Here is a 17,776-nt window from a genome sequence, read left to right as displayed (position 1 = left end):
CCTCACACACACACACACACACACACACACACACACACACACACACACACACACACACACACACACACACACACACACACACACACACACACACACACACACACACACACACACACACACACACACACACACACACACACACACACACACACACACACACACACAGAGCACTGAACTACAGGTGTGGTGAGGTGATAAGGGCTGGACCTTACTCCCTGTGTGAGAGCTTTACAGTTGGGTGGAGTCCTGCTGCTCACCTGCAGTTTCAGGAAATGACGCTTTGATGCAAACACTCACCGGGAGCTCGTCGTCGGTAAGTTGTTTTAACTGAAGATGCTTTTACTTCTGAGAAGGCAGGTAATTCATCTACTGAGACGATTGTTTTAATACCAACACAAGCAAAGTATGGAAGGCTATAAAGGAGTGACGACAATGTTATATGCCGGGTTTTGTATTGAGTAAGTTACAACAACATAGGAAATAAAACTGGCTATTTCTTTATTTAGGGATTCTCATTTTTGCCTGAATGAGGATACTTGTAGATTTCGAACAGTTTTTCAAATAATGTTGAACTTTGAAAGTCATTTTCTCCAAGCTGGTCATTGAGTATATGATTGTAGTTTTCTTGGTGCCTCTGCTCTGATTTAGAGAAATGATGGCTGAGTTTAAGCCATTTATTTTAGGTTATCTTCCCAATATATATTTATTTTGCCACCTATTAATGTAGTTGTAAAATCATCATGTCCTCTGTCACTTTCTCTGGCATTCGCCGCTGAAGTTTTAATTGAATTGCCTTCCAGTTTTCAGTTTAGTTCATTCCAACCAAGATATGTGCATTATTATTTATAGCTTTTTCTCCATTTTATAGGACTCTGGAACTCAGGAACAACAACAACATGAGCGCTTCCTGGAGATCACAGCCCAACGTCCTCCTTGTCTGTTTATTGCTGTCTACAACCGGAGGTCAGAACTCATTTTTCAAGTCTATACAAATCTCCTGAGCTGGACAGAATTGATCACAAAAATAAAATATTCTACTGAAATAAAGCTTATTTTCCACATGGGATTTATGAAAATTCAGTCATTTAATAGCACAATTTACTGGCATTTTAATAGACATGTAAGGTAAACGGTCTTACAGAAGGGCTATATTAATCTGCATTGATCCCTGTGGGGAAATTCAATTGCTTGAATCTCTTGTATCAACTCCTGATGAGAATGAATTAAATGAGTCCGAAAATGTAACTGAACCGTTGATTTGAATTAAATGTATTATGTCAACATATTTCACCTCACTGTATTAGGTTAGTTGAAATCAATACAAATTAGTTGAACCTAATCTTTTTTATTTATAACTTAATATAATTGCTTTCAACTGACCTGGTACAGTTTTGTGAAATCTTTTGCCATAATACATTTTATTCAAGTTAATCTTTCATTTGTGTCAGTGTACTGGTTTTGGATTACATGGCAAACATCTTTATTACCAGAGTAGCACACTCTGAACACCACAGCAGGTCTAACATGTTTGCTGAAGATTTCTAATAGTGATTAATCATTACCCTTAATACTGCCTTGAACAAAGAAAGCTAAAGCAAACCAGACTGTTTGAAATCTAATCAGAAATTCAAAATGTCAACACAGAGAAAATGGCATTCTGCTTACTCACAAATGATTCAAGAAAACATCCGGACACATTATTAAACTCTATGTCAGCATGTGTAATCTGAGCCCACATTAATGATGTGTTTGAGTATCAGTCCACTTACAGAACTTTTCCTTTGTGATATTTATTTACTCTGAGCAAACTTAAGCACAGTTTTGAACAAAGAGTGTTATGTGCCATAGGCCTTTCTTTGTCCTGAAGGACGAGCTCAAACAGAGTTGCTGAACAGATTTAAATCACTTACACTATTACGACATATTTCTTTCTTTTGCTTCTCACATTGCATGAATAACCAATGAATGTGAGCACCTGCAATGTGCTGCACACAAAACCTAGCATACAGAAATTCAACTCGGGCAACTTTTTTTACTTTTTATGGGGAGGGCTCAATCAAATTATTAAATATTTAAGGATAGGGTTATGTAGTGTTCAAAATGTCAGAATACATTTTTGTTGAGAGCCTATTGAAACTGCATATTTTTGGTATAAACAAAAAAAAACAAAAAAAAGCAACTAAAATTAACAATAAGGCAATAATCCTGTCGTTTAAAGGTCCCCTATTATACTGTTTTTCATCAAAGTCTCAGATATATATATATTTAAGCAATAGCTCACGACAGGCCGTGGTATATGCTCATTATATCACAGCTAAGGGGCGTGGTTCAGCCCGACGCGACGCGAAACAAAAAAAGCGGTTTGCTTTTCAAACTGGGACAAGAAAACAGCGGAGAAGTAACGGGGCAGAAAACCTCATTTTTACGCAACGCTCCAGACATAGACATCAGACTGCAAAACATATTCAGTTGCCAGTTACTTTGGCATAGGGCAGGGTGTTAGCAGATTTAGACTTAAACCTTTTGTCTCCTGCAGCAGAAAGGTGAATGATCTCAGCAGTTCAAGCTTAGCCATTCATCACGGCGTTATTTATTATAGGCACACATCTCAAGAGGTTTGAGGACAGAGAGAGAAGGGGCGTGACTTCCAACGGTCTTGTCCCCCAGGTAGTGACATCACAATCATGTGGTACAACGCTAACCAATGAACACAGTTAGTAGTCGCAGCTACTTATATAGACAATAGAGAACCGCAGTGACGCGTCGTAAAACCCGGAAGTAAACTTCTTCCGGTTCCTTCTTGAAAAACCAATGCAAATTCTCCATAGGATTTTGGAAAATAACTCGAAATAAGGTCTGTGGTTGACACACATTTAAGAAAGGGATCACGTTTTGTTCAGCCGGATAATCTCCACATGTCAACCCTACTTTTATAATTTTTGAATCATAAATCTAGTCGCCAAAAGCGAAATGCTAATGTTATGCTATAAACCAGGGGTGGGGAACCTTTTTCCTCTCAAGGTCCATTTCAATTTTTTCAACATCCTCCGAGGGCCGTACAAATTATTGACCTCTGCTTAAAAGAACTAAAATCACAGCCCATTCATTTGGCCTTTCTTTCATGCTGTGCAAAGAAAAAGCAACCTCTTAATCCAGAGATCTTACCATGACTCGTGCATGCATGCACGTGCACGGCTGTGGTATGACCACCAAAACAGAACGATATGGACACAAGATGTGTGCAAATGTATTTAGTTTCCTATCCATGTGGACATGATTTAAGTGGGGGGGGGGGGGGGGGGGGGGACACACACACCTTACCTCCTCTAAGGGGGTCCGGGGGGCATGCTCCCCCGGGAAGATTTGTTTTTAATTTTTTAAGTTAAAAGCATCAATCTGGTGCACTTTGAGAGCAAAATGAAGAGATCTATGGATACATCGCAACATCCATATGAAACAGAACTGTATACAGATTTTCTTTTTCTTTATGGATATTTTACAAATCACTCCCCTTTCAAAGTGTATAACAACTTTGTTTTACTGTCATAGTATTTTATACCTGTTTACTTTATTCTCTTATTTTTTTATAACTATAATGATCATATCAATAATAATAATAATAATACATTACATTTATAAAGCACTTTTCCTGGTGCTCAAAGCGCTTACAAGCAAGTAAAACAAAATAACAACAGATAAATAAAGATACAATAAATAAAGATATCAATAAAGATGATGATAAAGATGTGCCTTTACCTCACTGGTTGGAGAAAAAGCTTCTTATATTCGTTAGCATAGCTAGCTAACCAGATGCTAATAACAACAAAGTTATTGACTGTATGATCAGTATGACAGATGAACAGATCGCCACTGTGTTTACAACTAAAGACACAGCCATGCAAAAACAGCGGCATGTGTACGGCTCCTTATGGGTACTGCAATTTCTGAAGTGCCGGAGCGGCGTTCTGGTGCTCTCCTCAGAACTGCACCCCTGTCAGACAATACATACCACGTGATGAAACGTTAGGCTCGTGTTGTGTTCAAGGACCCTGATCTTGGCCAGGTAAAACAGGCACTCGCTTTTCTTTTTTTTTTTGCGATCTAGATTTCTTCAATTTTTTTCTTTTTTGCGTGTGTTTATAAATTACCTCGAGGGCCGTACCAAATGGTCTCGCGGGCCGTATACGGCCCGGAGGCCGGAGGTTCCCCACCCCTGCTATAAACGAACTACAAGCCAGTACAGCAGCAGGGTCGCACGACTTCAACGTCACGCCAACTTAAGATCGTTTCAACTGACTTGCACTGAAACTGCACTTTGAACAATTTAAATATATTAACATTTTAAACTGTATACCCCGGTTATCTAGGCCCGTTTTGTTTTGTTTAATGTGTACCACGTTTATCTAGGCCCGTTTTGTTTTGTTTCATGTATACCACGTTTATCTAGGCCCTTTTTGTTTTATGTATACATATACACTATGGGAAACGATATTTCGATATTTCTGGATGTATAGCACATGTAGAATTTTTTACAATAAAGCTGAATTTGACTTTCGCGTGCTTGCATATTTTAACAAAGCTTTTCATTTTAGCCACACTGAATTGAACTAGAAGTCATGGCTGTGTCAATTACCAGTCTGATATCGTTTTACAAAGATGACAAGAAGAGTGTAGATAGGAGAGAACCACTACAAGTCAGGACACGTTACAGTGCAGCCTAGATGAAGGTGTGCTTACCGGTGTTGTCAGGGCTAGCATGAGGGACAAGGTTTATAGGTGAGTAGTGATAGCAAGAGTACCGTTAACCTAGAGTTAATTTATTCATATTAATTCCCATCAACAAATCAATTGTATGTGTCACATGAAATCTTTATTAGGCAAGGCAAGGCAAGTTTATTTATATAGCACTTTTCAACACAAGGCAATTCAAAGTGCTTTACAAAAAATGAAAGACATTAAGAAAATGGCATTTAAAATCAGTCATTAAAAAGAAAAGCTAATAAAATAAACATTAAAAGAAAAAATACATGGATAAAAGTTACAGTGCAGTCTAAGATATGAATAGTTCAATTAAAAGCAGCGACAAAAAGAAAAGTATTCAGTCTGGATTTAAAAGTAGTGAGAGTTGCAGCGGACCTGCAGGTTTCTGGGAGTTTGTTCCAGATATTTGGAGCATAATAACTGTACGCTGCTTTACCATGTTTAGTTCTGACTCTGGGGACAGAAAGCTGACCAGTCCCTGAAGACCTGAGAGATCAGGGGCCGTATTCACAAAGGATCTTGGGGCTAAAAGTAGCTCCTAACTGGCGAATTTAGGAGAAACTCCTAAACATAATGGGCGTGTCAGTCTTAAATTTAGGACTCCTAATTTTATTCACTAAGAGCAATTCACAAAGTATTTTAGGCCTAAAAGTAGCACCTAAGTTTAGGAGAGCTTAAAAGTCCTCGAGAGGACTCCTAACTCAGTAAGACCTATTCACAAAGAATCTGAAAATGGCTGCGAGACGAAATGTTTTGGAGACAATGGAAGACTGTGAATTGATCAAGAGATATAGGATAAATCGTGAGGGTATCAAACTTTTTGTGGAATTAGAGCGGGATGCAATAACATCCCCGACTAACAGGAATAACCCTATTAGTCCGGAAATAAAATGTTTGGCAACACTACGATATTTAGCAACAGGGAAAATGCAACTTTGCAATGCCGACGATTTGTGCCATAAACCAAACCATCAGCGCGCTCTCTAGACCACATATCATCCAAAAGTTTATCCGGTTTCCTTTGGACAATGAACAACTACACAGGATCAAAGCCAACTTCATGGCAATTGCAGGTATGCCCGGTGTGGTCGGTGCTATTGACGGGACGCACATAAAAATAATTGCGCCATCAAAACGTGTTCGTCAATAGAAAGAAAGTACATTCCATCAACACGCAGATTGTTTTCATTCATCATGATAGGGGGACTTGAACGGCGGTATGGGTTGTTATTGAAAGTGTTTAAGTGCTGGAAATATGCTCATTGGATAATAGTTTGCAGGGTGCGTTTAATTGCCTCCTTGATTTAATGCAATTTACGTATTTTTATTGTTTGCTCTCTCTCTTTAACGTGCATATACAACGTCATTATCGTGGTCTCCACAAACTTGTCATCATGCGTGTATTCTGCTAACTGCACTGTCCATAACTATTTGATAGGAATACATTTATAGCCTAGGCTATTTTCTTGTTTTTCGGTGATTTAGTGGGCTCGTTTGTGGGATGTTGCGGATGAGTTTCACCGAGACCGCCTGCTCTGAACAACCACTCACCGTACTGACCGCTTCCAAACTCATGCACGAGAATCGACGTAATCCATAGCAACGGCACGTCACTCTTAGTTCACTCTTAGTGATTTATCCTTAGTATGAGTAGGTCTCAGCGGCTTTGTGAATAACTTTTAAGAAAAAACTCCTACGAAAAATGTTTTAGCGCGAGTTAGGAGCACTCCTGGCGGTAAGATAAAATGCTTAGTGAATACGGCCCCTGGATGGTTCATCATTTAGCAGGAGGTCAGAAATGCATTTTGGTCCTAAACCATTCAGTGCTTTATAAACAGCAGCAGTATTTTGAAATCTATTCTTTGACACACAGGAAGCCAGTGTAAAGACTTCAGAACTGGAGCGATGTGATCCTCTTTCTTAGTGTTAGTGAGGACTCGAGCAGCGGTGTTCTGAATCAGCTGCAGCTTTCTAATAGATGTTTTAGTGAGACCTGTGAAGACACCATTGCAGTAGTCCAGTCTACTGAAGATAAAAGCATGGACACGTTTTTCCAAATCCTGCTGTGACTTTAGTCTTTTAATCCTAGATATGTTCTTTAGGTGATAGTAAGCTGATTTAGTAACTGTTTTAATGTGACTGTTGAAACCAATAACTAATTTAACCCGCTGACAAGAGAGCCTACCTCCGAAGATCGTGACTGGCTGAGGGACAGACTCGGGGGCATGTTCTCAGGAATTTCTTGGCTTCTCTCCCCCGAGCCAGAAGAGGAACACTACAGCTTGGAAACACTTACTGTTCCTGAAATTATCAAATCTGTTGGGCATCAGGGACCTGAGGCAATTGTGGCAAGCATGGCATTGTCTGAAGAGCAACAGAGGGCAATTCAGGTGGCTACCACTGGTCAGCAAACCAACCCAAACTGGCATTTGTTCAGGAAAGGAAGGTTGACTGCCAGCAACTTTGGAGCTGTCTTGAGGTCAAAGCCTGTGACTGCTTCCCTTATTGCCAGGGTGCTAGGGCAACAACAGGCCCTTGATGGTGTTTTGTCTGTACAGTGGGGGACTATGCATGAATGTGAGGGCGTCAGGGCATTCACGACAGATGCAGGTCCATGAGTCAGATTTGTGGCTCTCCCTATCAGGATTGTTGGGGGCATCTCCAGATGGTTTGGTAGGGTCTTCCGCTGTGCTGGAGGTAAAGTGTCCCTACAGAGCCAGGGAAATGACAATTAGTGAAGCATTGCAAATCAAGGGCTTCTGTGTCAGTAAGGAAGGAGAAACATTCAGCCTGCGTGAGGAACATCCTTACTGGCACCAATTGCAACGTCAGCTTCACCTCACTGCAAGGAAGAAGAAATAAAAAAATGGTGAATTGTTTTTAATTTACATTTACTCGCCTTTGCAATGTTGTGGTTGTTAGAGTGTTAGGTTTCCTGTCAGCTCGTCTGTTGGGAAGATATAAAATATTAGTTTCATGGAAGTCACACCGTCACATATACTGTAAGAGCATTAAGACATACAATACATAGGCTAAAACAAAACATCTAAAGATATAACCTTGCACTTTGATACGTTTCTTGAACATTTTCACTATTTTGACATTTTTATAGATGAAAATTGAACTAAATAAATAAATGGTAGATTAATCCATATTGAAAATAGGTGTCAGCTGCTACACTAATTATAATAGTTACATTTCTTAATTAATTAAGATAAGATATTACTGTATTGATCCCAATTTGGGAAATGTTTGTGTTGCAGCAGCATAACAAGAACAACTAAATATAAGTTATTATATATACAAAAGTATGTGAGGGATGGAATATTAAATTGAATACAAATGTAAAATGTACATGTGATTTTATGTCCAAGAGAAGCTATGGAGCAGAGAGTTCTCTGCCAGCCAGAGGTGATTTGTTATTAGTTCAATATGTCAAACTGATTTCCCTGACTACAACCTTACTTACATGGTGAAATGTTATGTTACTCAGTAATTCACTAAAAATATTTATATTTTAATGGAGCCTCGTCGGCAGATCAGGATCCCAAAGTGTAGCGGAGGGATCCTGATCTGCATGACGGGTGCTATTTTCCCCATAAGGAACAAGTCGCTGCAAATTATCCCGCTTATTACGTGGCCACATTCTCAACAAAGTAACGACATGACTCCCAGTATTAATTGAAATGCTTTTATGGATTTAGAAAATGTTTTTATTGATTTAAAAAATAGTTGTATTGATTTAAATTGACATGCATCCGCTAAGAAAAATAGTCCGTTGTTACCGTTTTTTAAACAGTCTGAATGAAACGGCAGCTCTCAGCTGTGTATTTACACAACTAATGGCCCATCAACCACAGCTCTCTCCCCCCATCCCCCCCTGATCTTTCTTCTCCAGCAGCTAAATTAACTGTAGGTTACTCTGAGTGACAAGCTTACAATTAGACACAACACTGTCATTGCAAGTGACCCTCAGTTAGTTGACTTTTATGTTCAACTGCTAAATTCGTTACTGATAAAAAATGGCTTCTACTGTACCTAATTACCTTAACACTAGAACCGCCAGAGGTGTTTGTATAGGCCTACCTAAACCCGTCAAATCCCGCGATTAGAATGCAATTTTTAACAACATAGGGTGCTACATAAAACACTTTCAGGAAAAGTCACGGACTGGGAGACTTTAATATTTTATTGAAAAAAAGTTACATTGCAGACACACAAAACACATCACGCAAATTGACCCGATTGGCGGTTCTAGTGTTAAATAAACTCACTCATTAATTAAACCAGTTCAATACGCATTATTCTTATTCTTATCATTCTTTATGAGCGCAGAAATAGTCTTAAAATCAGATCTGTTTTTTAAATGAAATCTGACGGCAGGCAGTTAGCTCTGATCACCTATGATAAATGCACCGCACCTAATCGCTGGCCATTCAGCCACAGACACTGTTCAAAATGGGGGGGAGCCAGGGGGAGCTTTGGAGCCCAAAACAATCGTGCATATTTGTGTCACACAGATTAGAAATGTTGAGTTTCTGTAAATAACAGTTCTTGAAATAAATAATAGTTATTGTTCATTACAGTTTCTGAATATTTGTTTTATATTTGTGAATATGTCTGGGTGTTGCCTCTGTACGTGGCGGCGCTGCATTCTTACTTACGTTGCTATGGTTACAGCGGTGATGCCGGCGCGGTATTTGAAATGTTCATATTGATATTTTGTTAACTCTGGCTTTGTAATAAAAAATATGGCAAAACGAAAACAGCCAAGCGTCACAGCTTTTGGATTCACAAGCAAAGAAGCGAAGGAGTCTAAAAATGAAAACGTGAACGGAAAACAACTTTTAGTTGGCCGGCTGTTAGCGGCGTTAGGGTCGAGCTTGACAGCTCCACACCGAGGGAGAGGCCTGCCGATGCGGAGCAACAACGGCCACAGACGCCGGCGTAGTGACACCGTCTGTAGTAGTAGCAGAGTGATTTTATAGCAATTGATCGAATCCGCGCTGCTGCGATTGAGTAAAGTTAGAACGATATTGGCAGATTCGGATTTCACGGATCAATAACTGATGAACAAAACGTTATTCAGACACAAATGACGTCTCCTAAGTACCGTGGTAAGGTTGACAACGACAATCACATGTTGATAAAAAAAAAGGCAATATGCGCCGTCCTCCGAGCTGGACACATTAAATTGGTCTCTTTCCGCAGCCGGAGAAGAAACGAGTGCTCAGGGACCGTCTGCAAAGTGCAACACCAAAAAAAGAGAATACAATAATATTCAATCACTTCGCTATTATAAAGTATTACTACCAAACTCTACAGCAGAGAGTTTGGAAGAATGTGCTTTTGAGTAATGTTGGGGAATATTTATAGTGTAACATCTTCAATAAATATGGCATCATCTTCAATCACTTCACTATTATACAGTATATTTCTACCAAACTCACTACACACATCAATAGTCTCCTGTTGGTCAGACTACAGCAGAGAGTTTGAAAGAATGTGCTTTTGAATAATTTTGGGGAAGATTTATAATGTAAAATCTTCAATAAACATGGCATCATCTTCAATAACGTTACTATTATACAGTATATTTCTACCTAACTCACTACACACATCAATAGTCTTCTGGTGGTCAGACTACAGCAGAGAGTTTGGAAGAATATGGTTTGGTTTTGATTTCTTATATTGACAAATCCAATGGCTCCATCATATAGATCAAATGTGACCTGAAAAACCAAGGGAATATGTAAACATAAGTGTTATTTTCTATAATATACAGGTGCAAAACAATAATTTCATTCACACAGTATTCATTTGTTATTTTTCTCAACAGGAACAAGAAAAAAAGGGAAGCTTATATTCTAAATGTATTGGTTAAAAACAACACAAATGTCTCCAAAAACTGCATGATTATAATAACGCTGGAAGTTGCCTGTAGACACAGTTCAGTCTCCTTTCTCAAGCCTACAGTACTAAAGGGATGCAAATACTTTGAATAATCAGTTTCACTCACCTTTTTTAGCTCTTGCCTGGCCATCTGCTCTCGTGTGCCGTCTAGGATTACACCCATGATCCAGGAGGTATAGACGGTTATTGAAAATGATGCCATGATTTTACATTATAAATATTCACCAACATTATTCAAAACCATATTCATCCAAACTCTCTGCTGTAGTCTGACCACCAGGAGACTATTGATGTGTGTAGTGAGTTTCGTATAAATATACTGTATAATATTAACGTTATTGAAGATGATGCCATATTTATTGAAGATTTTACATTAGAAATATTCACTAAAATTATTCAAAAGCACATTCTTCCAAACTCTCTAATTTAGTCTGACCAACAGGAGACTATTGATGTGTGTGGTGAGTTTGGTAGTAATAAGCTGTATAATAGTGATTGAATATTATTGTATTCTCTTTTTTCGGAGTTGCACTTTGCAGACGGTCCCTGAGCACTCGTTTCTTCTCCGGCTGCGGATAGAGACCAATGTAATGTTTCCAGTTTGGAGGACAGCACGTATTGGCTATTTTTGATAAAAATGTAGTTCGTTGTCAACCTTACCACGGTACTTAGGAGACGTCATTTGTGTCTGAATAACGTTTTGTTCATGAGTTATTGATCCGTGAAATCTGAATCTGCCAATATCGTTCCAACTTTACTCAACTGCTGCTGCGCCAGTCAACAGAGCGTGCGTGTGATATATTTAGAAGCAGGATGTGCACTGAATAATAGGGCTCCCCCGAAAGTAAATGGGTAATTCGAACACTGGCCACAGAGCTCCCTCTATAGAGAACCGCAGTGACGCGTCGTAAAACCCGGAAGTAAGTTAGCATTTTTAGCACTTCCGGTTCCTTCCTCAAAAAGCAATGCATTTTTTCCATAGGGTTTTGGAAAATAGCTCGAAATAAGGTCTGTGGTTGACACAAATTTAAGAGGTAATTGACGTTTTGTTCTACGACATTAAATACATCAGCAGTGACCCCACTGGGGATTTTTGAAGAGTTTACGTGTCTGAAAAACGATGGTTGTTACCGAATGGCTGAATAAGACTATAGAAATTGTCGAGGCCGTTGTACGTCATTACGCCGAACACGTAAACACTCCCGCTAAGTTTGTTTTCCCCTCTGTTCTGCTTGAAAGCAAGTACCTGCCTATTTTTAGTATCTGTATATCTATATCTGACCATTAGAATCTGCATTTTAGAAATTGTCGTTTTTAACAGCGTAGTTTTACAAATTATAGAATAATTAATTACCAGTGTTTTCCAATTTTACACGGCAGTTCGTTTCGTTGGCTAACGTTAGCTAAAGCTAGCGCTACTAGTTAGCTACGCAATGGTTTGTTGCTTTGCTCCGGGTTGCAGCCACAGGTCTTCGCATGAAACGTGCTTGTTCTATCGTTTCCCGGCCAATGTTTTCCAAAGGAGAGTCTGGATTCGTGCCATGAGGTAAGCTGACGTTACATTTTTGTCCATGTCACGGTGAAATGTAAATAATGGGTAGTGACTGTATCGCCGTTATAGAGATGGCGCTGCTGAAAAGACCACAACATAAGTAAAGATAATGAATACATCTTATTAAAACCTGTGTGGCTTATATGATAAGTCTTATTAGTACAAGCAGCATAACGTTTCACCATGTAACTAAAGATTGTAGTCAGGGAAATCAGTTTGACATATTGAACTAATAACAAATCACCTCTGGCTGGCAGAGAACTCTCTGCTCCATAGCTTCTCTTGGATGTAAAATCACATGTACATTTTACATTTATATTCAATTTAATATTCCATCCCTCACATACTTTTGTATATATAATAACTTATATTTAGTTGTTCTTGTTATGCTGCTGCAACACAAACATTTCCCAAATTGGGATCAATACAGTAATATCTTATCTTAATTAATTAAGAAATATAACTATTATAATTAGTGTAGCAGCTGACACCTATTTTCAATATGGATTAATCTACCATTTATTTCTTTAGTTCAATGTTCATCTATAAAAATGTCAAAATAGTGAAAATGTTCACGAGACTTATCAAAGTGCAAGGTTATATCTTTAGATGTTTTGTTTTAGCCTATGTACTGTATGTCTTAATGCTCTTACAGTATATGTGACGGTGTGACTTCCATGAAACTATATTTTATATCTTCCCAACAGACGAGCTGACAGGAAACCTAACACTCTAACAACCACAACATTGCATAGGCGAGTAAATGTAAATTAAAAACAATTCACAATTTTTGTATTTCTTCTTCCTTGCAGTGAGGTGAAGCTGACGTTGCACTTGGTGCCAGTAAGGATGTTCCTCACGCAGGCTGAATGTTTCTCCTTCCTTACTGACAAAGAAGCCCTTGATTTGCAATGCTTCACTAATTGTTATTTCCCTGGCTCCGTAGGGACACTTTACCTCCAGCACAGCGGAAGACCCTACCAGACCATCTGGAGATGCCCCCAACAATCCTGATAGGGAGAGCCACAAATCTGACTCATGGACCTGCATCTGAGTTGCAGTGGTGAATGCCCTGACGCCCTCCCATTCATTCATAGTCCCCCACTGTACAGACAAAACACCATCAAGGGCCTGTTGTTGCCCTATTACCCTGGCAATAAAGGAAGCAGTCACACGCTTTGACCTCAGGACAGCTCCAAAGTTGCTAGCAGTCAACCTTCCTTTCCTGAACAAATGCCAGTTTGGGTTGGTTCGCTGACCAGTGGTAGCCACCTGAATTGCCCTCTGTTGCTCTTCAGACAATGCCATGCTTGCCACAATTGCCTCAGGTCCCTGATGCCCAACAGATTTGATAATTTCAGTAACAGTAAGTGTTTCCAAGCTGTAGTGTTCCTCTTCTGGGTCGGGGGAGAGAAGCCAAGAAATTCCTGAGAACCTGCCCCCAAGTCTGTCCCTCAGCCAGTCACGATCTTCGGAGGTGGGCTCTCTTGTCAGCGGGTTAAATTAGTTATTGGTTTCAAAAGTCACATTAAAACAGTTACTAAATCAGCTTACTATCACCTAAAGAACATATCTAGGATTAAAAGACTAATGTCACAGCAGGATTTGGAAAAACGTGTCCATGCTTTTATCTTCAGTAGACTGGACTACTGCAATGGTGTCTTCACAGGTCTCACGAAAAAATCTATTAGAAAGCTGCAGCTGATTCAGAACACCGCTGCTCTAGTCCTCACTAACACTAAGAAAGTGGATCACATCACTCCAGTTCTGAAGTCTTTACACTGGCTTCCTGTGTGTCAAAGAATAGATTTCAAAAATACTGCTGCTGTTTATAAAGCACTGAATGGTTTAGGACCAAAATGCATTTCTGACCTCCTGCTAAATGATGAACCATCCAGATGTCTCAGGTCTTCAGGGACTGGTCAGCTTTCTGTCCCCAGAGTCAGAACTAAACATGGTAAAGCAGCGTACAGTTATTATGCTCCAAATATCTGGAACAAACTCCCAGAAACCTGCAGGTCCGCTGCAACTCTGACTACTTTTAAATCCAGGCTGAAAACTTTTCTTTTTGTCGCTGCTCTTAATTGAACTATTCATATCTTAGACTGCACTGTAACTTTTATCCATGTATTTTTTCTTTTAACGTTTATTTTATTAGCTTTTCTTTTTAATGACTGATTTTAAATGCCATTGTCTTAATGTCTTTCATTTTTTGTAAAGCACTTTGAATTGCCTTGTGTTGAAAAGTGCTTTATAAATAAACTTGCCTTGCCTTGCCTAATAAAGATTTCATGTGACACATACAATTGATTTGTTGATGGGAATTAATGTGAATAAATTAACTCGGTCTTAAAAGGTTAACGGTACTCTTGCTATCACTACTCACCGACACTATAAACCTGGTCCCTCATGCTAGCCCTGACAACACCGGTAAGCACACCTTCATCTAGGCTGCACTGTAACGTGTCCTGACTTGTAGTGGTTCTCTCCTCTATCTACACTCTTCTTGTCATCTTTGTAAAACGATATCAGACTGGTAATTGACAGAGCCATGACTTCTAGTTAAATTCAGTGTGGCTAAAATGAAAAGCTTTGTTAAAATATGCAAGCACGCGAAAGTCAAATTCAGCTTTATTGTCAAAAATTCTACATGTGTTATACATCCAGAAATATCGAAATATCGTTTCCCACAGTGTGACATGTATACATAAAACAAAAAGGGCCTAGATAAACGTGGTATACATTAAACAAAACGGGCCTAGATAACCGGGGTATACAGTTTAAAATGTTAATATATTTAAAAGTGTTCAAAGTGCAGTTTCAGTGCAAGTCAGTTGAAACGATCTTAAGTTGGCGTGACGTTGAAGTCGTGCGACCCTGCTGCTGTACTGGCTTGTAGTTCGTTTATAGCATAACGTTAGCATTTCGCTTTTGGCGACTAGATTTATGATTCAAAAATTATAAAAGTAGGGTTGACATGTGGAGATTATCCGGCTGAACAAAACTTGATCCCTCTCTTAAATGTGTTTCAACCACAGACCTTATTTCGAGCTATTTTCCAAAATCCTATGGAGAATTTGCATTGGTTTTTCGCGAAGGAACCGGAAAAAGTTTACTTCCGGGTTTTACGACGCGTCACTGCGGTTCTCTATACAAATCAAACTGTAGACGGTGTGAAAGCACCTATTGTTTTAAATAATGGTCGGAATGTGACCTGTGAGCCTTCTGAATTACCGTGGGACAGCACATTCTAAACTAAAATGTTCAATCAATAAAGTAACATCTTATCTTATCTTAATAATATCTTCATATTAATAATAATAATAAATCATACAGTATGTGTCCGAAAGGGAGCAGGAGGAAGCAAACACAAAAATATAAAAAAATATATACTGCATATGAAAGCAAACGATTGTAAAGGTAAAAGTATGAGCATAACAAATAAAGAAGTGTAATGTAAACATTTACATTATAATTATTTAATATATAAAGACTATATATTATTGTATTACAAGATTAGATATACTTTAGTTGATCTAAAATATCGATGTGTTCAAATGCTCTTCAAAACACAACTGAAAGTCCATGAAACTTGTCTTTCTGTATTTGTGAATGAAGCGCCATCTCCTGGTTAAAACCTGAAATTGAAAATCTGGCAACGCCCTCTCGGAAAATAGTGGGAGGGCTTAACATTCCTCTATACTGGTCTTAGGCAGGTCGTAGGCAGGAAGCTGTAAGCTGGAGTCTGAAATGAAGTGCTACATCTGTAGATACTTTCCAAGGTTTGACATAATGAATTGTTTAAAGCAAGCAACGATGTTTTCAAATCTGTAATCAAAAAGGTCCGCAAAAACGCTATGGAAGCAGTTCCTGCCGTTGCTACGTGGTTCAAACAGTAACAACGGACTATTTGTCTTAGCAGATGCATGTCAATTTAAATCAACAATTTTTTTAATCAATAAAAACATTTTCTGAATCTATAAAAGCATTTCAATTAATAATGGGAGTCATATTGTTATATTATTGAGAATGTGCCCTTGTAATAAGCGGGATAATGTGCAGCGACTTGGTCATTATGGGGAAAAGAACACCCGACAGGCTGTTCAGGAGCCTGGCGCGAAGCGGAGGGATCTTGATCAGAATGCTTGAAGGGTGTTCTTTTCCCCATAATGACCGCCTCGCTGCACATTATCCCTTGCATAACATACATGAAAAAGTGGATTTAGCAGAATAGGTGACCTTTAAATAAACCTTCCAATCTAACCTTGAATTTGTATTCTTACAATTCAATTAATTACACCAATAAAAGGCGGCATAAATAATTTGAGTTAAACTAACATGAATGTATTTATTGTACATAGGATCATCAAATCAATGCAATGCAACAGCAATGGTAGACAGACTTCAGTCATCACAACACACATGACGATGTTCAGTTGAACAATTATGTCCAGTCTTTATAAGATTCCTGCTTCACCCCTGTGCCATAGACTAAAGATACAGTATTTGATCTGTCATAGATTTGACTCAAAGCAATCCTCTCTTTTTTCAGCTGTGTCAGAACAGTTCCAGCTGGAGCCGCTGAATGCCACAGTGCTCCACGGTTCTGCTGTGCGATTCAACGCCACAGTGCAAGGAGCATGGAAGGTCATGACCTGGAGTGTGGGAGGCCTTATGGTAACCACTGTCCCTGACATCGGTGACATCATCTCCTTCTCAGAGCAGTTCTCTGCCAGATTCTGCTCCAGCGGTGACACCAGCTGTGTGGAGTTCACCATCCAGAACGTGACCCGCAGCGAGCGGGGGGCCGTCACCTGCTCTGTGCAGGGGACCTACGGCTCAAAGACGGCACAGCTCTACGTACAAGGTAGGGCCATTAAGATGTCTGGCTGCAGTTATATAAGTTCATTACAGGGTTCCATTGAATACTCTATTCGGACATTCAGCGGTCTGCTCTTTTTCGTTAGCAGATGGCTGCTGAGGAAGCTCTGGTTCATTTCATTTCATTTCAAACCTTTATTTAATCAGATTGGTTCCTTGAGATCATAGATCTCTTTTTCAAGGGAGACCTGCAGCATATAGATTCCACATGAAACATAAAACAATAGAGAACCGCAGTGACGCGTCGTAAAACCCGGAAGTAAACTACTTCCGGTTCCTTCGCGAAAAACCAATGCAAATTCTCCATAGGATTTTGGAAAATAGCTCGAAATAAGGTCTGTGGTTGACACACATTTAAGAGAGGGATCAAGTTTTGTTCAGCCGGATAATCTCCACATGTCAACCCTACTTTTATAATTTTTGAATCATAAATCTAGTCGCCAAAAGCGAAATGCTAACGTTATGCTATAAACGAACTACAAGCCAGTACAGCAGCAGGGTCGCACGACTTCAACGTCACGCCAATTTAAGATCGTTTCAACTGACTTGCACTGAAACTGCACTTTGAACACTTTAAATATATTAACATTTTAAACTGTATACCCCGGTTATCTAGGCCCGTTTTGTTTAATGTATACCACGTTTATCTAGGCCCTTTTTGTTTTATGT

General features: G+C 39.2%; 1 protein-coding gene across 4 annotated transcripts in view; it reads left to right on the top strand.

The window, feature by feature from the left end:
* Positions 1–212: 212 nt before the first annotated feature.
* Positions 213–17,776, top strand: part of igsf5a (immunoglobulin superfamily, member 5a) — a 44,274-nt gene continuing 26,710 nt past the window's right edge. For 2 of the 4 annotated variants that reach the window (XM_079649121.1, XM_079649120.1), the window contains exons 1-3: positions 348–458; positions 869–963; positions 16,779–17,093. In XM_079649121.1, the coding sequence (XP_079505247.1) occupies positions 406–458; positions 869–963; positions 16,779–17,093 (463 nt within the window). In that variant the 5' untranslated portion in view covers positions 348–405. The other 2 variants (XM_079649122.1, XM_079649123.1) reach the window with 2 other exon arrangements.

The sequence above is a fragment of the Notothenia rossii genome (assembly GCF_949606895.1).
Source record: "Notothenia rossii genome assembly, chromosome: 9".
Taxonomy (NCBI): domain Eukaryota; kingdom Metazoa; phylum Chordata; class Actinopteri; order Perciformes; family Nototheniidae; genus Notothenia; species Notothenia rossii.
This window is presented reverse-complemented; position numbering and strand designations above follow the sequence as displayed.